Source organism: Pseudoliparis swirei, chromosome 14, assembly GCF_029220125.1.
Source record: "Pseudoliparis swirei isolate HS2019 ecotype Mariana Trench chromosome 14, NWPU_hadal_v1, whole genome shotgun sequence".
NCBI lineage: Eukaryota > Metazoa > Chordata > Actinopteri > Perciformes > Liparidae > Pseudoliparis > Pseudoliparis swirei.
In genome coordinates this window covers 3,572,664-3,594,568 of record NC_079401.1, presented here as the reverse complement: position 1 = coordinate 3,594,568, position 21,905 = coordinate 3,572,664, and the positions used below count along the sequence as shown (strand labels likewise).

The window sequence follows — 21,905 nt, the reverse complement described above, 5'->3', positions numbered from 1 at the left end:
GTTGCACCCTCAATGACCACACACATGCTCATACACTGACCAGGTAAGGGCAGTAGGCAGCCAGCACAGCAGCGAGCACCAGTCCATCCGCCAAGTCCAGGTCAAAATTCACTATCCAGCGAGCCGATGGGACGCCGGCGCCTCCTATGAAACATGACCGTGCAGAAATGAGCCGTTAATCAGTGACACGTGACAAGGCGTTAAAGGGTTGACGTCTCTCCTGAGTTCACTGTCAAGTCTTCAGCCAGTTAGCAATGCTGATTGAAACATATCCAACAAAATAAAAAATTCCAAACATAATTTTAATCGAACAATTTTCTTTTGCTTCAATTTGTATTGATTGAAGCAAATTAAATTATTTAATTTATTGTAAATTATTGTATTTATTGTTATAAATTGTAAATCATTGTATTTATTGTTATTGTATTTATTTAATTATTGTATTTATTGAAGCATATTAATTATTTTATTGAAGCAAAACCACAAAAAAACACTTAACTTAACATCTTTAAAAAAACAACAACTTTTTTTTAAAAAGCTCGTAGTGTGTCCTACCTGTTCCCCACACGGCCTTCCTCATGCTCTGGTAATGCACGTTGAGCCATAAGAGCAGCCGCAGCTCGCAGGGTGAGTAGACGTTACTGGCCCGTGGCCGTGAGCCGACTCCGTCCACGCCGCCGCGGTCCAGAGCTGCGTTGTTCAAACCGCTCTCTGACACGCGGCTCAACACCAGCACCTGAGCGAACACAGATCCATCTTTAACACGTGCCTGAATCAGGAAGGGCCTTTAGCACTACTCTACTTCAGTCGACCTTCGATTCAACATTTATTTGACCGCCAATAATCATTCAATCGATGATAATCAATTATTTCTGACAACCTCTGAAGAAAAAATAGGGAAAAACTTCTTTTTTTAAGACTGAGCTATGGTAAGATCACAGAAGACCTTAAAACATGAAGTGATTTACAAGAATAGCAATAATCTGGTTCCACCTTGTAGATCTGCAGCAGGACATCAGTCCAGCATCGCTTGCTCAGAGACTCGTAGTCAACACTGCGGTAGTCCAGACCAAGTTCTTCCTCATTTGACTGAGAGAAACACACGTGTATGTTTAATGCACAATAACATCTGAATATGTTGTGTGTGAGTGAAAGAGAGAGAACGTGAGTAAGAGGAGTTTTTATTTTTATGTTATAATATGTAGCATTATGAAAGCAATTTTCCTTTTCCAAAAATAGATATCATTTCATGTCCATGGTGTAGAGGGAGGACTAAATGGATGTGTGTGAATGTGTTTCCGTACCTGCAAGAGGGAGCACCAGTGTTTGAACTCCTGCTTGTCCAGCAAGTAGTGTGGTCGGATGTGACAAAGACAGGCTCCCTGCACCCTGAACACAACGACAATGACAGAGGCGCCACAAAGAGTTGACAAAATGTCCCGTGAACCCCTTTTCAGACATGGGGAATGTAACATTGGGGCTTCATCTATCTGTCGAAGTCATAGAATTGCAATCAGGAGTATGACACATTTCCCGACATCCAAACTAGATCGGTGGAACCCTGCTGGACCTGATGAAGAGCTGCAGCTCTATCAGCACCTTTAAAAATAATCTTAAAAAACAGTTGAAAAGCTGGTCAGCGCTGTACTCATTGAGCAAAATTATTATAGCTCATATAACTTACTTTGAATTTTTCGTATTACTTACTTTTAATAGTATGTATTACTTACTTTTAATGTGCTGTACTGTAGCTTTGCATTGTGTGTATTCTGTGTTCTTCTTATCACATATACTGTAGTAGTGTGTCTTATCCTGTACTGTTTGTTATTGTTTTAGGTTTATTATGGTCTGTCAGGGGACTACAGATGCTAATTAGCTGTGTAGCTACAATCTGGTACACAGTGCATCAAGAGGTGACATTTATGTCTTAACTGCATACGGTCCCTTTTAAATAAAGATAACAATACCTCGATACCTCAAGTCACGCTGGAAGAGTTACAGAAACATTTCCAGGTCGGACCTTGTGAGATCGCTACTCAAACTTTTGAATGAAAAGTGCCTCAAAAACAAGGCCAGCATACATACGTACATTTGCCCGATCTGAAAGCAGCCTTAATGTGCAGCAGGTATGTGTAAGGCCTACCTGAGGAAAGCCAGCGTAGCTTCATGCTGCTGCAGCAGCTGATCGGTGCGCTCGCCGACATCAGTGGAAAGCGCCCGACTCCGAGGAACACCGGGAATCTGTTTGCCGGTCAGGTGGCGAAGCATGTCCACGACAGACCTGGACACATCCATGACCATAGTTATGTCCTGAATCACGTGGAGTAGAGGTCGTGTTGAAGGAGCGTTTCCTCCCGGTCCAGCTGTCTCGTTGGTAACGTGGACAAAGAGTGTCGAGTTATACAAGTGAGGGATATCGGCTGTTGCCATTTCATGGAGTATTTAACGGTTGCTTAGACCAGTGGTTCTCAAATGGGGTGCGTGTACCCCTCGGGGGTATGTGAGATTAAAATGTATATGTATTTAAAATTAGCATAATTAACAAATCCTTTAAAAATAGTTATTTAATGAATATGTAATGAAATATGAGTGTACGTTCATGAACTGAATTGTATATAATCTATATTAAATCGGACACTGATGGCACAGCGCTGTGCATTATATTTTTTTCAACCAAAAATGCTTTACTGGTTAGAGGGTACATGACTAAAAAGAGGTTGAGAACCTAGAAGCAGTTCATCACATCAAAGACATGTTCTGTATGGAGCCTTTATGTAAAACGGGGACAAACACCTGCGTATGATTTATGGCAATCAATCAACAAGATTATTGCCCACTGATATGAAATTAAATCCCACCCAATTCCAGTATTATTTATCATTTAGTCAAAAACAGACTTATTGTATAAACAGATCATTTGCAGAGGAGAGCCCCCGTTGGGTGTTGAGCTCTCTGATTCACACGTCTAAAGACCAGGTTTCATTAGAGTGGTTGACTAGACGTGAACGACCAGTTCCATGTCATCTTGTCATAGCTTCCTCTCTTCAGCGTGAGGATGGTTCATATACACACCTGGAGTCTTTATTTTGAATGACTCCATAAGTCCGTGCACCGGAAGGATTCGTTTGAACTTTTGATTCAACTCTGGCGGGAGAGAAGAGGCATCGTTACCACAGAAGAAGTCATCGTCCATCAAGCACAGTTTGGCTCCTGAACTCAGCCGCTGGGTATACCTTCTGAGCGTGTGCGGCACAGAGATGGGGTGTGGTCCACTCGGCCACCCAAAGAGGCTGAACCACCTCTCCACGGCCGTCAACACATTCTGGAAATATAGTCCCTCCTCCGAGTTGGCTGCGGGGAATTCTGGGGCTCCGTGATTGGTCGGCGTGTCTCTGTTCGGGGAGCAGTGTGTATTCCTGCTGGCCGGACCGCTCGCACTGTCACTGTCTGGAAAGGAGTCTAACACAGAAACATGCTCCTGCTAGGACATGTGCAAAAAGTAAATGCACTTACAAACAACTACACATAAAAATACAGTTCCAAAGTGCATATCAATGTCTGACCTGATATCGAGTTCTTGGTTGTTGAGCTGTTGCGATCAAACGAGGAGGAGGAGGATGAAGTCGGACCAGAGGCAGGACTTGGCGTGTGATGGCGCTGCAGGATCACCTCAACAGCTGTGGCCCCTAAACGGCAGGGACATGTCACCCAATCAGATGCAAGGGGAACAAAACTTGAGAAACACATAACAGCCACATGAATTAAGTCTGATACATATCGCTTTGGTGGGGACAAAATATCGACACGGTGCTGTTGTCTTCTGTATTGGGTTTCCAAAATACTTCACCTGAAAGAAGATTCTGGATTGTCTGTCATACCTTTTTGCAGATTAATATAATTTTGTAATCAATCGCGTCGACAAATCGTGCGTGCCCTCGTGGCGTTTGTAATCTGCGGAAATGCCGAACCAGTCGCCGCCTGTATTTACACTGTTCTTTTTCTTTTGCTATTTTCGGGAGATTTCTGGCCGTATGTTAGAACGCAGAGACCAGGCATCAGAACTTGAGCGTGTGTCCAAGAGGAAGCTGAAAAACGTCGAAAAGAAGCAAATATAGCAAAGCGAAAATGCCAGGTGGAGAAAGGTAAGTACAGCGGGCGAGATGCGCTGGTCTAGGAAGTGGATCTGATCAAACTGCTGCTTTTCAGGAGAATGAATGCGTGATAAGACGCCGCCAGTCTTGTAGGACTGTACATAGAAAGCCCTTACGCTGTGTCATGGATGTGTGTTTGTGCCAGTACCCGTCTTAAGAACGATCTGTTCCTCGGAGCGGTGTAGGGCCATGTAGGGCCACACTGTCAACACGCAGTTGTCAGCGATAGCACACAACTTCACCTTAAACCTGGAGACAAAGAGAAGAAAGTCAAGTTAAAAGGTTTGAAGGATAACTTGAAGGAAGAAAGTCGGCAAAAAGACTAAGACAATAAAAAATAAATGTGAGGGATCCAGTCTGACCACTGACTTGTTGTGGAGGTGGTCTGTGAAGACGATGGTTGTGCAGAGGGACAGCGGGACGGCGGAGCAGAAGGACACGCTGCAACCTAGAGAGCTCCCATTGGCCTCCTGGTTCTGAATGCCCCCTGGCTGTCTCTGCGGTTGAGGATGAGGTGGGATGAATTCCACAGATCTTGATCAGTATTTCTGAGCAAGTGCAAGCAGGCGCAAAATTGGGTTCTGCTCAAGATCTTCAAAAACTGACTCTGGAGACATCAGCCCAGACTGACGGGTCACGGGAATGTATAGAGACATTCAGTTTCAATTCAATTCAGTTTATTTTGTATAGCCCAATATTACAAATTTGCCTCAGAGGTCTTTACAATCTGTACACATGCGACATCCCTGAACTTTGACCTCACATCGGATCAGGGACAACTCCCAAGAAATAGAAAAAAATCTTTCACGGGGAAAAAAGAGAAGAAACCTTCAGGAGAGCAACAGAGGAGGATCCCTCTCCAGGATGGATAGAAGAATAGATGCCATGTCATTACATAGTAACAACACATTCAATGAGTATGACAGAGTGATGACATGATGGTACCTTTGTGGATATACTGTAAACGTCATCAGTGACCTTTTCATTAAGGTGTAAACTGTTCCGAGCGTAGGTCTGTACCTGATCCTGGTTTTGGGCAGGGACGTCGTTACCCTCTGGGAAGATGATGGACACCGGCTGTATCTTTGCCCCATCCTCCAGCTCCACCTCGTCCACTTCAGCCGATACCCTGGTTCCACTGCGAGGACATCTCCAATTAATACAACATTAAACTTCCTGCTCCTTTGCCATAAGCAACCTTCTCAATATTGCTTGTGGGTAAAAAATAGTCCTTTAAAAATAACGTTTTATGTAGATAGTATAGCATGTGAACAGTGCCCTATATATGTTTATTTGAGGAGCTGCGCTATGTTCCTCAGTTCAGTCAGAAAACGCTGCCAGGACTGTAATAATGCAACCAGACATCTGCCCATCAACGTATAGCTCAGGGGAATGTGGATGAGCTCACAGGGGAAGCAAAATCAAACATGAGCGCAGCCCTGGCTTGATTGAGAAAAACTCCTCCTGAAATGAATAACGTAGTCAGTTTATGCGCGTGGCAGCCTTTCCTCTGCGTTCGCTCAGTTCCAGTGGGCCACAGCTGGGAAACAAAATGTTCTGTAAATACAATAGAAAGGCATCAATGTCACGGCTCTGCTCGCCCAGAAAGACGTGGGGACTACGGCTGGGATTGCAAAGCAGCTGTCCGTGTGCTATGATCCAAAGGACATAACAGTTACTGCAACAATTGTTGGCCTGGGTTGAGCAGGAAACACTGTGTGTGTGTGTGTGTGTGTGTATAAACAAACCGAAGATATCCAAAAGCCAGCAGGCTGAGTGTGGCGGATGCGATGCCTTCCAGGGGTACGGGCGTGAGGAGGATCTGTGGCGGCTGGATGGTGATGTAGGGATGCTGGATGGTGATGTCGGGATGCTGGATGGTGATGTCGGGATGCTGGATGGTGATGGTGATGGACAGCTCTCTGTAAGGTTCATGTCCCTGCTCTCCTCCCGTCCCCTCACCTCCCTCGTCTCCCAGGTACAGAGGAAGGGACAGTGTGGTCACTCTGAGAGAGCCTAGGAGAATAGAGATGTACACACAGGCCAGTCAGTGGACACTAGAGGTGAATTTATACATGTGCATTGATCCCGGCGAAAGGTTCAGGAGCCCACATAACCCTCATCTTATGAATAGTGTGCGTCTCACACACACCGTGTGTTTGATGTCTCACCCGTTGTGAAGGCCTCAGAGCTGATGCTGACCGCCAGGTCGGCGGACTGGCCCGGCACCAGACAGCCTGACGATGGAGACACCACACACAGCGCCCCCTCTCTTCTGAACTCGGTTACTGCGTTTCCTCTGCACCCAAACCACCAGGTCACATGTTTCCTGGCACCCTGACGCCAAAACACACTCTGCTCACATGCCGCTTTCAGCTCCACTGTCTGCGCGGGGAGAGGGGAGCGAGAGACACAACGGGACTAAAAGGACCGACAGCGGTTTCAGACGTTCTGCAAGAAGTGAACATGTTGGAGGGAAAGCTTTTTTTTTTAAAGGGGGAAGAATAGAGGGACAATGGAGGAATGGAGGCCTTTGCTGATACCTTGTTGTAAGCATCAGACTGTGGTGGCTCTGGTTCCACATGGAACTCTAGGCTAGAGGGGGACATTTCCAGTGGGGGGCACAGCACTACAGGATTATAAAAACAGCAAGGGAAAGAAAAACATTTAATTAAGCTATGATATATATATATATATATATATATATATAAACCTGCGCATGCGAGCACACACACACACACACATATTGTCATCATGATCATATCACTCACTAACACACAGACCCTTAACTCCATATTTCCAACCGCACCTGTGGCCTGCACGCGCCGAGGACACCACGTCGCCATGGCGACAGAATGGGAATGCAGTTTGACGACACGCTTCTTGCTGCCGGCCGAGGTGGAGCAGCAGGACGGAGTGGAGGGAGGAGACGGGGAGGCAGTGGGCCATCTCGCTCCGTTGACCTTCAGCGGCAGCTCAAAGTCGTAGCTTGCTGCCTGCAGGAGGACATTTCCTTGACAGGTCATCTCTAATTCATTCATCTTGTCAACATTTTAAAGCTTTAAGGCGAGCAAGAGCTGTTATTGACCGTTCGCCATCAACATGTACTAATACACACATAGAAGAGTCTTTACTTAGAGCCTTCTGGAGGAAACTCTATGTAGCTGCTGTAGGACACGCTAACATTTGATGATAAACACACAACCCACTCCTTACACTTTTAAGATTTTCTTTTTAAATACAGTTAAAGCCCCACAAAAAAAGAAGAGACTATATTGAGTCAGCAATTGGAGAAGTTTAAAGCTTGACTGTTATTGGATGCTAAGCTCCAACAGGTCAGAGGATGAAAGATGTGTGTTTGGGGTGGGTCACAGTCTGTCTTCATAGAATCTACTGGAAGATGGCGGGCCTTGATCTCACCTGGGTGGGGGAGAAGACGAGGGAGCAGTCCACAGTCTGGTTGCCCCGGACTTCCAGGACTCTCGCGCCCGGCCCCTTCTCTGCTCCTGTGACATGCACAGAAACAATCACAAGAACATGAGGCAGGCCGCTCACAAGACAATGTGTGTTTAAATTCCTGAAATACTTTTATTTCACATCTTTAATTCACGTCACAGACAGTAAGACAATAACACAACAGGACCATTTCCCACCTATGACCAAAGAGAAGTCTGTGTGTTCGGCCAGGCCGAAGTAAACCTGGGCTGCGGCTGCGGAGTGGTTGGTCAGAGCGAACGGTATCACTCGCCGAGAGCCGGCGTGGACCCCTTGAAACTGGAAACGAGCCTGGAGAGGAGTTGAGAGCGAAATAGTCATTTGAAAAGTGACCATCTCAAAACCGGGACACATTGCTTATATAACACGGTCAGGGAGGAATTAAATCAATAAATCATATTACAGTTGTCGATCCAATTATTGGACCGTATTAGCAGAAATGATCCAGGAGTCCATCTCAAATTTCGAGCGCCCCAGAATCTATCGCCACAAATTCAAAACTGTAATAATAAGCTTAAATGTGCTCGTTGGATATGAAAAGTAAAAGTAAAAGTAAAGGACAGTGATGCATTACACTCCAACACATGTTTTCCATCATCATCATCATCATCATCAATAAAGGCATCCTTTATCCACACACACACCAACTCACCACACTGATTTCTATATTTGGAGGCTCCACTGATCCGCCCACTCTGAGCTCCATGGACTTCATGTTCCTAAGAGCTATCTGTAACACACACACACACACACACACAGGTAAATCGTCGTAACAAGAAAACCACGAGGCCCCTCTCTTCGTCTTTCTACCGCTCACACACCTCCACTCTGGTGTCAAACTTGATGACAGAGTCGGGGCTGAAGAGGAGCTTGAGAGCGGCCTGCCCCCCAGCCGGCACCACGCCCTCAGACGGACTCACCACCAAGCCGGGCAGAGGATACACATCTAGCACCTGCAACGTAAAAAAACAACAGAGACAAGAGACGAGAAGAGAGAAAGAGAGACAGACAGACTGGCTATTTTGTTGTCTTCTTTGCGAACTGTCTGTGCAAAACCAGCATTGTTTATGTGGAGGCACCTGATAGTAGGCGTGGTTCTTTCCAGTGTTGTGTAGGACTGCAGTTCGGACAGAGGGCATGTTGAGAGGCACCGATCCAAACGTGACCCTATTGTCTGCCAGCTGGACACTGGTGGAGCCGACCTGAGTGGGCAGAGAGGGACGTTCTGCAGTTGCATTTGACATGTGTCGTTCAGCCACTCTCCCTTAACCTGCCGTGTCTAGTTCTCCCGGCCTATCGGCCTCTTGGATGGATTTGATGATTGAACGATTATTATAATAAAAGAGGGAACTAAAAGATAATTTGTTTAATTTCACTCATCGCTGACGGTATAGATTGCTGAAAGATTTTGTCTATTAATCCAAATGACAGCCGTCTATCTGACACTTACTTAAACAGCGTTGATGTATTGATTTGTCAAACTTTATGAAAATATAAGTGAGCATTTTCAAGATGCACCAAACCGTAACCTGAAATCACTGGGATTGTCTAGTTATGGAATAAAGGCAAAGAGTAATAATAGTTGCTGAAAACATAGCGGGCATGCAGTGTTGTTTTTACCCACATCCCCCACCTCCCTACCCCTTCATACTTAATTGGTCAAATCCAAAAAGATGTTAACACAAAGTCATATTTCCTCTGTTAAGGCCAGACCTTAGCGACGCAGTGCAGGCGTTGTGTGTTGCCGTCTTGGACACAGAGGTCAAAGTCTCCTTCGGAAGGGGAGGTGAAGGAGGGATGCCACACTATCTCGCAGTCCAATTCCCTGTATGGCTCCACTGAACCTGGTGTGGGAGGAGGCACATTTGATGTATTAGCCCAAGTTCAAATAGACACTAAAAACCAAGCTGCAGTCTGAGCACCTGTCGCTGGTCGAATGGAGAAAAGGATGCCGCTCTCGGTGACTAACGGCCTCCATGTAAATTCTGCGGTGTGATTACGCTGGTTCCGAAGGGTCACGAAGCTCCTGTATCCTGATTGGGCGAGCCACGTGTGGTTGGGGCGGAGCACCAGCAGGTCGGTGGACAGCTCCAGGGCCAACGGGACGACCTGGGCCTGGATCAGAATCTGACCGGGGTGTCGCTGGTTCACAGAGAAGGACACAGGTCTGGGGGAAAGAAGTGTGTTTGTATTGCACTATAACTGCTATAAGTGATTCACATGTAATGAAAGTGTGTGTGCGCTGCTTCCTCCACCAACCTGTAGAAGTGGCCCAGCTTGCTGCTCTGAAACGTCAGCGGCAGGGTGCTGAGGGAGTGGGGTGGCAGAACGTGGCAGAGGGGTGAGGAGCCTTGCAGCTCAGGGCAGTCCACCTCCAGCTGCAGCCAGACGAACACGGACAGGTGATTGACCAGCTCCAGCTGCTGAACACACAGCGAGTGCACACACACCTCGCCGAAATCCACCGACAATGGACCTGATGAGGACATAGCGACATTTCCTTGACCCTTTTATATTTCTCTTGCAGTTGGTATTCATTGATAACTTGTAAATGATTTGATAGGATGCCAATAACACATAACACACACATATTACTACTACTTAGTATACAGATTGTACACACTGTTATTAGAATAGAACCCGTGACTGGCGCCCTTCTGTATTGAATCTCTAACCTATGACAACTTGGTAGAGCTCATGAGCTGTCAGAGTCCTGTTGCAGTCTGCCACCGCCTGGCTGGTGGAGGGAACTGCACTCATTACCTGCAGAGAGATTAAGACGGCTAAAAAAAGAAAACTTTCTCCTGAATCTGTCATTTAAATTCCACTCAAGAGTTAAATAGTTAACCTCGTGACCAAATTGGATCTGACCTGACTGTTAACCTGCCGGTTGATGGATGTCACGTCGTTGGGGCAGCAACATCTGGCTGCTGGAGAAGCAGATCTGTAATTGGGATTGGTCTCTGAGATCTTACAGCTCTCCAGGTCACTGATGCGGAGCGTAGGTGGAACGAGCCCATGAGAAGGAACCATCCCGATATCCACGTCGCCCTCCACGCCGTCCTGCTCTCTAACAACCAACAACAAAGATTCAACGGCACCATTCACCGTCATGAAAGGAAAGCTTGAGATGGGCCTTTAGGTCAGCAGTCCAAGAGTTCAGAAGACCGCCTACCTCTCATTGGTCTTCTGCAGGCGAGTTCTTCTGAGCTGTTCAATGAAATCAGCATAAATCCATCGGTGCCTCTGCCTCTGCTCCTCCTCTTCCTCTGTGAAAGCATAGCTGGTGTCCACGTAGCGATAGCGGCGTACGCCCGTGAAGATGGTCCTGAGCAAGATTACGAGAGGAATCCGTCAGTCGCTGTGGAATCTTTAAACTGCGGTCATTTTAACAAAAATATAAATACAATTTATTGTCGCATTTACTGCATTTAAAATCCAGTATTTTGGGGAAACGTTAACGTTGCTTTCTTTGATTGTTTCAAACCCATATTGGTGGCGAGTGAACTTCTTTAACCTCTACCTGTACTGTCTGTGTGCAGAGGCAGGCCGGATGCTCGTTGCGCGGTCATTCGGAAAAGCCAAGAACTCCTCTGCCCCCGCCCTCGGACTCTTCTGTCTGCGATGTTCGTGGAGCCGTGTTTGGTGGGCGCCGAGGACGGCGATGGGCGCCATCGCGCGGCAGCAGGACAGATCGCTGGACCGGACGAGAGGCATGGATCCGGTTGCGTTGGTCACCGTTGGAGAGATGCCTGTAATGCAGCCAATTAGAGCAGGGTGTGTGTCAAGATCATCTGATGATGATTTTCATACAGACATCTTTTTCTCATTGTCACCAAATCCCATGTGAAGACAAAAAACAACAATTAATGTATATATATATATATATAGTAGTGTGTGTGTGTAATCAAAGTGTGATAGATATTCTTCCATAGAGCTCCATTGTTGTCCAAACACTATTAAAAACAACACCAGTGAACCACACTGTTCCTTCATTATGAATACACACACGGTAGTATATTTGGATCGGACTCACACACACACACACACACCATCCTGTTGCCACAAATATTCACTCGAGCACCAAATGTAGATTAATCCACAAAAACGGTTCTTCACACATTCACAATGTCCCCCTGTTTGAGCTAAAATCTAGTGGTCAGCTGTTTTAGGAAATGTCTGAGAAAAGTATTGAGAGACAGACACATTGTTGGTTTTGGTCTTGTTGTGGGATCTATGACTCAGTATTCACCAGGGTTCAGTTTAGGCGAGGGGTGTATGGTCTCACTGCGGCACACAGCAGACAGGTTCAGAGTGATGCTGTGGAAGCAGCGAAGCTCCAGTCGAGTGACATCTGCAGTGCAACCCCTCTGCACAGCGTGACCCAACACATCCAGCTTCAGACACACCTGGAAGCTCCCCTGCTGCCGCGCAGCGAACGACAAAACCACATCCTGAGGAACGCAACGGAGAAAAAGAACAAAGTTCCCACATTTGCTCCCTCGCTTATATTTAGTCAATCGCCATCCTCACCTGACATTGCCCAGGGCCAATTGTGCCAGCGGAGGGCTTGGAGGTAAAATGTGCTACTTTGCAGAAGCGGAAATTGACAGGAAGTTGAGGGCAGAGGTTCTGCAGCATGCACAACAGGTCAACGCGCTGACCTGTCACACAGGTGAGGAAATCAAATCTCCGAGAGGGACTAGGCACCAGAGACACAGGCAGTCCAGAGCCGGTCACTGCCAGCTCCACGCTGATGTGACCTAAAGAGGAAAGACCAACACATCAGTCACATATTGTATTTATATATAATTAATATCGGCTGTCTTTAATCATAAGGTAATTCATCAATTATTTAAGTGACATGACCTGACTGGCTTAAAACAGAACTGTGAGCAGTGGTGATGGGTTGTATTGGACTATAATATGCAATGCAACATGAGTGTGTTTGTCTTGAGTACCATTCGGCTGAGTGAAGCCATATCTGCTTCCCACCGACTCAAACAGCAGGTACAGACAGTAGTCCTGCCGCCTGGTTGAGTGGTCACGCTTCCTCTCGTCACTTGTACTGAAGAATACACAAACACATGGTACAGCTTGGTGATGTTACAGTGGAGCCACGCACCCTGTGTGCACATGCTCCTCGTTAGTATAGTGGGCAGTATCCCCGCCTGTGACTGGGGACCGGGGTTCAATTCCCCGACGGGGAGTATATACATTTTCTCTTCCATTCATGAAGTCATTTTACATTCGCTTCTTTCCCGCTCTCTTTTGAGAATTTGAAATTTTACTGTATAGCTATTTTCTTAAACATTAGTACGTTGACATTTCTAAGTAGCATTAAAATGTTATGAACTCTTCCACGTCGAATTCCCAAATATATATTTTACCTCTTGCTCACAGGGCTGAAGCAGACTTCCACAGTGGTTTTGTCATACGGTCCCAGTTTACCCTGTTTGGGCACGCACACCAAGACCTGAGCGACATCATGGTTGACTGGGCTGCGCCTCTCCTTGCCCTCCAGCAGAACGGTGCTCTTCTGAAGATCTACACCCTGCACAGCGATCACAGTCCAAGCCTGTTATATTCTCGTTTTATTACAACTGGCCTCCAACCAAACTACCAACCGAGCTATCTTTCCAAACTAACAACTTTAACAGCTATGTGTTGGCCCTCTATCAACCTGTCTGCATCGGCACTCAACATTTCCTTGATTAAATCCTACAACGATACAGCTACAGTTACTTTCCCAGAGGGCATCACTCACCGCCTCGGTCCCAGCAGCCGTATACTGGAGAAGAACAACCCAGTCACATGCCTGGGGAGCATTGTTTTTCAGAACCACGGTCTCCACATGGGACGTCCCGAAGTACACAGGTCCAAACCACAGACAGGACAGTGGAGCCCCCTGTGAAATAGGAGAGTTTTGGTCTGGGGGGGAAATCAAGTCCCAGCGTTTTAGCATTTATGCACCGACAAATAGCCTAAACTGTACATACACTGCTACATTCACATCTGTACCAATAACTCACTTGGTTACTTCCCATGTTACGCTGCACACAACCCAACCATAAAGAATGGTATACAGGAGGTGGAAGCAGACTGGCAAACAAAATCGTGTTAATTTTGTAGTTTGAAGAAGACTAAACTCAAAACACTCAGTTTCCATATTTCCCAGCTCTGTAAAACATGTTCATTAGCCAGATGAATAAATGAAAAGTAAACACAAAAAAGGGGACGTTCAGCAGGTGCTATATCAAACAAGTCAGGAACATTATCAGGCACCACCCGCCCTCTAACGGACAGTGAGCAAATCAAATATCATGGAGACAAAAACGTTGCCTTCTGGTCCAGTTTGGACAAGGGTGAAAACAAAGTGCTTGATTTAGCTCATGACCATAGAGATAATCTCTGGTGCATTTGAATACTGATGTATTCGAGTGCACTAGAATAGTAGATGTAGTACATACATCAATGTATACATCAGTACTAGAATACTGAGGTATTCATTACTGATGTGAATACTGATGTATTCTAGTACTGATGAATTCTAGTGCACCAGATGTGTAACAGATGCACAGCATGTGCAGCCAATACGGCATCACAAAAAGTGGAGCGTCTGTATTCATGATGGTATTGATAATAACAGTCTGGATTTCTAAATACCATATTATACAGTATACCGTCCACGCTTAAGTAATATATGAATTCCACTTGGACCACTGAATTACCTGTAGGTCAAAAACCTCAAGACGCTGGTCCACCACCTCCGCCTTTATACTGAGAACTACAGCAGCGTGATTCTGGAGTTTTAACCTAGGACAAAGGGGATACGGTTCAGGTAGAGCAACAAAAAAAATACTTTTGTAAAAATCTAAAATCCTAAAATATGTGACTAATGTGATTAAGTGTCAGTTATCTTGCACTATTGTTGTAAAGTCTTCCTTACAGTGCCTTCTCATCAATCTGCCTGGGTCTGTCTGTCCGTAGTTCCACTTGCAGCCATTGGGTGGCGCCAGCTGCTACGACTCCACTGATGGGTGAGATCGTAACTGAGGAGTCTCCATTGTACTCCACCTGGAACACACCTTAAATGCACACACACATTAATAGATGAGTATTAAGTTAACGTCTTGAATTTAGTCAACAGTATCTTAATATATGATGAAATAGAGGAAAGCCACCTACACTTGAGACAGTGTATGGGTTAACAAAACACACTTACATATATACGGTATTAAAAACAACTCACATTTAAAAGCATTTAAATACCAGTTTACATAAACAACACATGAGTTGTAACACAGTCATATTAATCTGCCCAATTGAGGATTAACCTGTGACAGAATAATTCCCATTTTACTTCACTTGTTCTACTATAGAAAAAAGTGCTGGTTGAGTTTAACAGAGGAGTAAAATTCCCTTTTTAGTAGAATGTAATGTAGTGGAAAAGGGTGCCATTATTTCTTTCTTATGCAGTCCACCATGATGTCTTCATAAGGGAACAGAAGTATATATATATATACTTAGTGCATCACTATCAACACATTGCATTTCAATCAGAGAATCAGATTATCATAATGTTGAATATTAGTGTATTTAATGAGGTCGCAGTCTGAGTTCAGTAGCTTTTTTTGTTTTCTTGAATCTGCTCTAAGAGCCTCTGACAGGTAAAGAACATATTCTAATTAAAAACTCAAACTGTATTTTAATTATTGTTCCATTGTCTGAAGAGAGAAAAAACACAAATAACTTAGTTGGGTATATTTGTGCGTTATAAACTATAATAAACTGTTTATTATCTGGAGCGCTCTGAAGTTGTCATTTTTGTGTTCCACCACTTTCTATCAATTGCTTGATTTAAAAGATTTTAACAACTTTAATATCCATAAATTAAGTAGGTATTCTGATTAAGTCAAAGAAGGTAACTGCAGTGTTGGGCATTTAAAAAGTTTTCTGATGATATTCACAGGAGCAGATATGACTTAACCTTGATGAGTCATGGAGTCTTTGTTTGAGAAGATGAATATGTCATCACCACATGAGCCACTGAAGATTCAGTATCTCCAGGTCAAGAGCGAGCGGCTCAATTTACCTGGTGCTGATCCCTGATTGGTTACATGGTGATATTTGCTGATCACCTGACTGCTTGCTGCAATGCACCCAAAGTCTAGTACTGAGCCCATTAGGAAGGAACAAGCCCTGGGGAACCTAGAAGAACATTTATAATATAATAGACAAAGTTGTGAAGATGTATGCGTGGACATTGACAAATGCCATCCGCAGTTTGTCTGGTACTTAAAATATTGAATACATATTAAGTGCTTATAACTTATGTGTAGCCTGCTCACCCCAGCAGAGGGATGTTGATGGTCTCTGCATCATCTACATGAATCAGAAGGCAGTCTCTGACCTCCTCATCTTCCTCTGGAGTAAACTCAAGCAAACCGCTCACAGAGAGGCCAGAAGCCACCACTGTGGCTGCGCTGGATGCTGTGAACTTGAACAACTTAGTAGAAGAAGAAAAGGCATCAGTCACATGTTTAGAAAGAACAGTACATTTAGATTAAAATAGTAAAACATATAGACACACATTTAGAGATATAACGTAACATGTGCATCTTAATTTACAATCTAAGTGCTAATACTGTATAGTTGGAAAAGGCAGTTTGAGTTAATTATGGGACAACTTTAGAAACTCATAAAATGGTATGACTGTGTGTGTGTATGACTACTGGACTCTGGACTCTGTAAGCGACTTCGGGTATTTAGAGAAGCGCTAAATAAAAGTGAAGGTTATTATCATTATTATAAAAGGAGAACAAAGAAAAAAAGGACTAGGCCTACTATGCTGGTAAATCAAATATGAAACAACTATTTGCCAAATATCTGTTACAATTAGGACATGCCCGGTTGATAAATTAAACCAGGATTAATGATAGATAATTGGATGTGGTCGTCTCGAATCAAACCAACAAGGGCTAAGTTTAGAGTAATATAGTTAGTCAGTTAGCTCAGTGAGTTAACGCTAACTAGCTAACGTTAGCTTCATTTCTCGCACGAGGCGTTACCAATTAAGCTAGCGTGAACGCCAAAACCCCATTCGGCTACAATTGCGTCATTTGTATTCTTAAAATTCATATAACTTGTTAGTTGATACGAAATCGAATATAAAACACCTCAGAAGTCCCTTTACCTTTAACGTAGGCTTCCCCATCTTTATTTTCTTCGACGGTTTCCCAACGTTCGTCACCGTGACCGTCCTCCTGTAGACCTGCCCCGCGGTCACGTCGTTGAACTCGACAACCGGCGGGTCAACTCGAACACAACTTCCGGCCATGATGGGACTTTCTAATAGCTACCGACTTACAGACGCCACACGTATATCGTTCTTCTCATTAACGCAACTCCACTGACAAGTTATTGTCGTCCAACGTTATCGGTACCTGCCTCGCATACCGATAGTCAACGTTACTGTTGCTACCCAAACGGCTGGAGGGGAAAAGCTCAGGTGGTTTCCAGGCAACGGAGCGGCGCTCGTTTTACAACCTTGGACAGTCCATGTGGACGGCGCAGGTTAGACAATGGCCAGTAACCCTTTATAGAACCAATGCGTCGTGTTTATTTAGGAATGTATTGTTATTTACACCATAAGTGTGAATACATGGCACCATTAATAAAAAAGCTGATGCTTCCTAAAAATAATTAAGTTCAGTTTGTATCTGAAAATGATATATTAAAGAGAATAACGCAGGTTTTCTTACACAAAAAAACTACACGTTGGAAATCATAAACAGATCCAAAAAACAAGTTTCAAATCGAATTAAACTAATATGTGTACAACTGATATATTATCAATAGTTTGTGCGATTTAATTTATAAGAACCAAACCATATTAATTCATTATAAAGCATGATACAAAAATACAACTGGATATAGTTAGTCAAACTAACATTGCATCAAAAATAAGTCCTTGAAAAATAACACCTTTAAAGTATTAACATTAGAGGTTTCACTTGCATGCTTCAGAACAAAATAATCAATCCAGTTCAGTAATTTAATCGGACATAACAGCACCAGGACTCTCCCATACTTCATCATCGTAAGTATTAGAGGTAGATCTGATTTCGTCTGTGCCCGTTGAATACAGCCCGTCTTTCACAGTGGACTCTTCAGTATTTCGGGTGAAATGTCCTGGAACCGGCTCCACACTTGCTGCCGAGTCCGCAGGAGAAACCTGAGAAGGTTCTGAGCGTGGATGCAAATACTGGTCAACGAGAACAGCATGACCCGTTTCTGACTCCTCCAGATGATTCACTTCTGCTGAACTTCTCTGTGCAGCAACCAGAGGGGGAAACCGAGCCTCGGCTTTATCCGACGGCCTTTCCGGCCTCCCTGTGAACTCTCCGGCTGAGATCGCTGAAGGGACTTTATCCTTCGCCCTCTGGTCCTCGGGTCTGCTCTCCAGGCCAAAGAAGTTGTTTCGGACAACGTAGCGCACACACTGCAGGAGGACATTCCTCTCATGGCGGATATCTGGGGCCAGTAACTAAACGGAGTGAAAGAAAATAGAGTCGCCGCATTACCTAGAAGATCATCTACATTTAATAAATATAATTTCATTTTCACAATTTTAAAATCCTGTGAAATATGCGTATATAATAATAATAATAATACCATCTCGAGTAGAGTGGGACGGCGCGCCTGCGGTGTATCTTGGTATCCTCCTCTACCGCCCCTTCTTCTTCTGCCTCCTCGTCCTCTTCCCCCTCTTCCTCTTCCTCTTCCGTTGTTAGGAGTGTGAAGGGCCTCTGTAACCTGTGAAGAGGTGTCCGGGCCCCTCCAGGGACCTCGGTCCTGAGACTTTTGTGGTACTGAGTTTAGGAAAGCATGGTTTTCATGCCCAAGGTCTTTGGCTCTCTGAATAGGGGCGGCTGAAACAAAAGTAGCATGATAGATTTGAGGTGTGTTTTTTTCCCCCGTTGCATGCTTTAATCCCAATATTTAATTTGTCCATAAATGTTCAACAGAATGAAGACAACATACCGATAATATAGTCTTGTTTTGTGGTTGAATTAAATTACTTTATTCATTATCTGGTGTTCAGATGAATATTAAGAGCCTAAAAACAAAGCTGGCAGAGCCAACCGTGTTAACCAGGGGGGGTATAGGGTATACTGAAGAGACTATGTGGTTAATGGAATAACAGAATTAGCATCACAATCAGCTTTAGTGATGACACATGTCTGTTGTGTATTTGAATATTGACTCAGAGTACGTTTGTCATCGTCTCTTCAGCTATGTTGGGTGACATAAATATTGTTAACTAATAGTCTGCGCCACAGCAGCTTGAGGACGGTGGCAAACTCACCTTCCGGTTCCTCGTCACTTTCACTCAGGGAGCCGTAGTTGGCCATCAGGGAGGCCAGAGCTGAGCTCATCTGTTTGGGAGCCACAACCAGGAAACCCGCCTTGGACTCGGGGGCCGGCTCCTCTCGGTCAGAATCTTGACGCAAATGACAAACGCATCAATTACCATCACAGTTGTGGCTTCATCCACCGCATAGACGGTATCAACCAAGACGTGACAGTAACATATATTTTACAGTCATGTTTGACTGCTGGACCCCGGACGCGTCCGATGAGTCACTCACCGTGATCGCTGCTGGCCAGCGCTCCCAGTGGATCCCTGTCCCTGCACGGCTGGGTGGGGGGCGGAGGTCTCTCTGTGGCGCTGCTGTCCGATGGGTGAGGGCCCTGAGGGGGCCGCCCACGGCACCCTCTGTGGCCCCAGCCACGGCCTCGACCCCCCCACCCTCTGCCTCTCATCTGCCTGCAAGTCAGATGTTCAAAGTTTAGAGAGAAAATAAGTAAGTAAGAAAGTAAATAAGTCAATAAGTAATTACGTAATGAAATAAGTAAGCATGTAAGTAAGTAATGAAATAAGTAAGTAGGTAGGTAAGTAAGTTAGTAAATAAGTTAATAAGTAAGTAGGTAAGTTAATAAGTAAATAAATAAAAAAGTAAGAGAGATGCATTTGTAGATTTACCCAAACTGGGCTGTCTCCAGAACGGCTCCTGTCTCCTCCCGCACCTCCATCACTTTCTTCTTCTTGTCCATATTCTGAAGTGTTGGATAGTTTCTGGAAAGTCAAATTTGTATTATTACGTTTTCCTGATCTGAATAGGCATCTATGTATAAACACAACGTAGAAAATATGAATCATCTCATGAGAGAATGCCATTAATAGTTCAAAGATAACAGAACTAGAATACTGACTTGCGCCTCGCCTCTCTCCATTTCGTGATCTCGTCCAGTGTGTCCAGCTTGATCCTTTTAGCGCCCGGTGCGTGGTTCTGCAGTCAGGGCCATAAAGAGACTGATATTAACTCAAAAGGGAAATACTGAGACTTTTCAGACACAGCAAATTGTTTTACTTACGTTTTTCCAGTGGATGGCGACTAGTTTTTCATGAGCCACGAAGCTGCAGTCTGCCACAGAGCACTATGAACGAGATTTGTAGTGAAACATGGAAATTGATTACATTCCATAAATGAAAAAATAATAATAAGCAATCTGTACTTCTATTATATATATATAAATATATTAACTGACCGTGACATGTTGAGAAACATGCTCATCGTACTTCTCCTGGTGCTTGAAGCCGCGGTCACACGTGTCGCAGAAATGAGAGTACTCGGGTTCCTTCTTGTTTTTCTGCTGTAGATTACAGACGGGTCATGTGTAGGGTTAGCGTCCTGCTGTTGTCTGATAAACAATGAGGGAAGTGGATGTGTTCCAACAGATAGGTACCTTTTTCCCATAATTGTTAGGGCTTCCATAACTCTGTCTCCCACCTTCATGCCAGTCGCGACCGAAGTTTTGACCTGAAGACAGAACTGAAAGTTAGAGGCAATATAGCAACATAGCACAAACAGAAACACATCGTCCCTTTATTCTTAATCATAATGTTTTGGGACTATTAAAAAAGGGGCACTCCGCTAATTTTACATATCAAGCTCGATTCACCCATCAGGAGCCAGGGAACTGTCTTTCAATCAGGGGGTTGGCGGTTCAATCCCCGCCCTAGTCGATGTGTCCATGAGCAAGACACTTAACCTTATGTGTACAGATTGTAAAGCCCTTTGAGACGAATTTGTAATTGTTGATATTGGGTTATACAAAATAAACTTAATTAAACTGAATTAACCCTGAATTGCTTCCTGTAGCTGTGTCTACGGTGTTAATACTTCCTAACAGTGTTTAAAATATTGTCTTGTCTGAAAAACAGCAACATCACTATTATGGTCATGATGGCAGATGCATTAATTCCTCATAGTTTGATTACTTCAAGAAGCCATGCAGCCTGTATGACCAACACACACATCAATCACACTTCATTATGATTTTGCTGACACCAAGACGTAACCATGTCATTCCTTTTGGATTTGATCTATATTCATAGACTACTCACCGTGTGGACGTTTCTGTCCATAACCTCCACGGCCTGATGGGGAACCGAACTCTGCCGTGGCCCCGTGGTGCCGTCCCCTCTGGCTGCTGTGGTCCCCGGCGTGCTCGGAGGACGCCTCGCCCCAGCTCCACATGCTGGGGTGGAAGCTGCTCGCGTACTGCTGCTGAACATGTTGGATGGTATTTGGAGGCGGACAGCCGAAGTCCGGCGGAGGATAGTGTCCGTGTCCATTCATACTTCGCTCCCGAGTTCTTTCGTTGCGTCGACAGTGAAGTGTATTTGAAGTAAACGTCGGTTACTCGCCACGCAGCTCTCACATGTGCATGTTTTTGCTCGAGTTTACACAAACGTTCGTCACTTCCGCGAGAGCAGGAAGTACATGAAAACATATGAACGCAAGCAAAATAATTAAACTAATTAAGTAAGAAGTCACCCAGTAGCTATGGAAGTTGTGTTGAAGCTGAACATGCCATTCTCTACTGCAACGATATTTATATTTTAGGTTTTACGAAAAGTATTATTTCCTCATGCAAACATTTCTCGCGAGATTTGATACGAACGTCATCTTTTCGGGTTGCCAGGTTGTGGGAAAAATTCGTGTGGAATTTATTTAGCATTATTGTACATACTTGTACATAAAGCAACGGGACGCCTGATATGTTAGTTCAAACTAAAATACTTCCAGCTGATGTCATACATTAGGTGCTAGTTGGTTTTCCTACAGCCAACTCACTTTTTTATTAACTATTTAATGAAACACATCATTTGTAATAACGCATTACGTT

The 21,905-nt window shown here is 44.5% G+C and overlaps 2 protein-coding genes across 2 annotated transcripts in view; both read right to left on the bottom strand.

Moving 5' to 3' along the window:
• LOC130204797 (cilia- and flagella-associated protein 47-like) overlaps window positions 1–16,986 on the bottom strand; it is a 30,632-nt gene extending 13,646 nt beyond the window's left edge. Inside the window, exons 1-37 of the mRNA XM_056431763.1 lie at window positions 16,843–16,986; window positions 15,998–16,155; window positions 15,742–15,857; window positions 14,596–14,734; window positions 14,378–14,462; window positions 13,414–13,554; window positions 13,037–13,200; window positions 12,608–12,714; window positions 12,180–12,409; window positions 11,899–12,100; window positions 11,170–11,398; window positions 10,822–10,974; window positions 10,518–10,716; window positions 10,322–10,409; window positions 9,906–10,122; window positions 9,569–9,813; window positions 9,360–9,490; window positions 8,726–8,848; window positions 8,468–8,599; window positions 8,299–8,376; window positions 7,805–7,937; window positions 7,572–7,657; window positions 6,961–7,147; window positions 6,695–6,780; window positions 6,323–6,536; window positions 5,900–6,167; window positions 5,172–5,289; window positions 4,521–4,648; window positions 4,300–4,400; window positions 3,564–3,686; window positions 3,234–3,459; window positions 3,073–3,144; window positions 2,144–2,281; window positions 1,305–1,389; window positions 994–1,089; window positions 556–736; window positions 41–144 (exon numbers count right to left, since the gene is read on the bottom strand). Of these exons, the coding sequence (XP_056287738.1) occupies window positions 41–144; window positions 556–736; window positions 994–1,089; window positions 1,305–1,389; window positions 2,144–2,281; window positions 3,073–3,144; window positions 3,234–3,459; window positions 3,564–3,686; window positions 4,300–4,400; window positions 4,521–4,648; window positions 5,172–5,289; window positions 5,900–6,167; window positions 6,323–6,536; window positions 6,695–6,780; window positions 6,961–7,147; window positions 7,572–7,657; window positions 7,805–7,937; window positions 8,299–8,376; window positions 8,468–8,599; window positions 8,726–8,848; window positions 9,360–9,490; window positions 9,569–9,813; window positions 9,906–10,122; window positions 10,322–10,409; window positions 10,518–10,716; window positions 10,822–10,974; window positions 11,170–11,398; window positions 11,899–12,100; window positions 12,180–12,409; window positions 12,608–12,714; window positions 13,037–13,200; window positions 13,414–13,554; window positions 14,378–14,462; window positions 14,596–14,734; window positions 15,742–15,857; window positions 15,998–16,155; window positions 16,843–16,986 (5,427 nt within the window). The remainder of the gene's footprint in view (window positions 1–40; window positions 145–555; window positions 737–993; window positions 1,090–1,304; window positions 1,390–2,143; window positions 2,282–3,072; window positions 3,145–3,233; window positions 3,460–3,563; window positions 3,687–4,299; window positions 4,401–4,520; window positions 4,649–5,171; window positions 5,290–5,899; window positions 6,168–6,322; window positions 6,537–6,694; window positions 6,781–6,960; window positions 7,148–7,571; window positions 7,658–7,804; window positions 7,938–8,298; window positions 8,377–8,467; window positions 8,600–8,725; window positions 8,849–9,359; window positions 9,491–9,568; window positions 9,814–9,905; window positions 10,123–10,321; window positions 10,410–10,517; window positions 10,717–10,821; window positions 10,975–11,169; window positions 11,399–11,898; window positions 12,101–12,179; window positions 12,410–12,607; window positions 12,715–13,036; window positions 13,201–13,413; window positions 13,555–14,377; window positions 14,463–14,595; window positions 14,735–15,741; window positions 15,858–15,997; window positions 16,156–16,842) is intronic.
• Window positions 16,987–17,689: 703 nt separating this feature from the next.
• nufip1 (nuclear FMR1 interacting protein 1) lies at window positions 17,690–21,446 on the bottom strand. The gene is made up of 10 exons (XM_056431306.1): window positions 21,121–21,446; window positions 20,460–20,533; window positions 20,262–20,366; window positions 20,088–20,150; window positions 19,926–20,002; window positions 19,696–19,788; window positions 19,301–19,479; window positions 19,018–19,152; window positions 18,324–18,580; window positions 17,690–18,195 (listed from the first exon to the last, which is right to left on the bottom strand). Exons 1-10 carry the CDS (start codon window positions 21,353–21,355, stop codon window positions 17,704–17,706), a joined length of 1,710 nt encoding a protein of 569 aa, XP_056287281.1. The 5' UTR covers window positions 21,356–21,446; the 3' UTR covers window positions 17,690–17,703.
• Window positions 21,447–21,905: the final 459 nt, after the last annotated feature.

Coding starts and splice junctions, on each gene's coding strand:
- nufip1 (XM_056431306.1), bottom strand. CDS start 21,355: ATGAATGGACACGGACACTATCCTCCGCCGGACTTCGGCTGTCCGCCT. Junction 20,003..20,087: donor TCGCCATCCACTGGAAAAAC/GTAAGTAAAACA, acceptor CCCTGACTGCAG/AACCACGCACCGGGCGCTAA. Junction 18,196..18,323: donor GTCCCACTCTACTCGAGATG/GTATTATTATTA, acceptor CACTCCGTTTAG/TTACTGGCCCCAGATATCCG.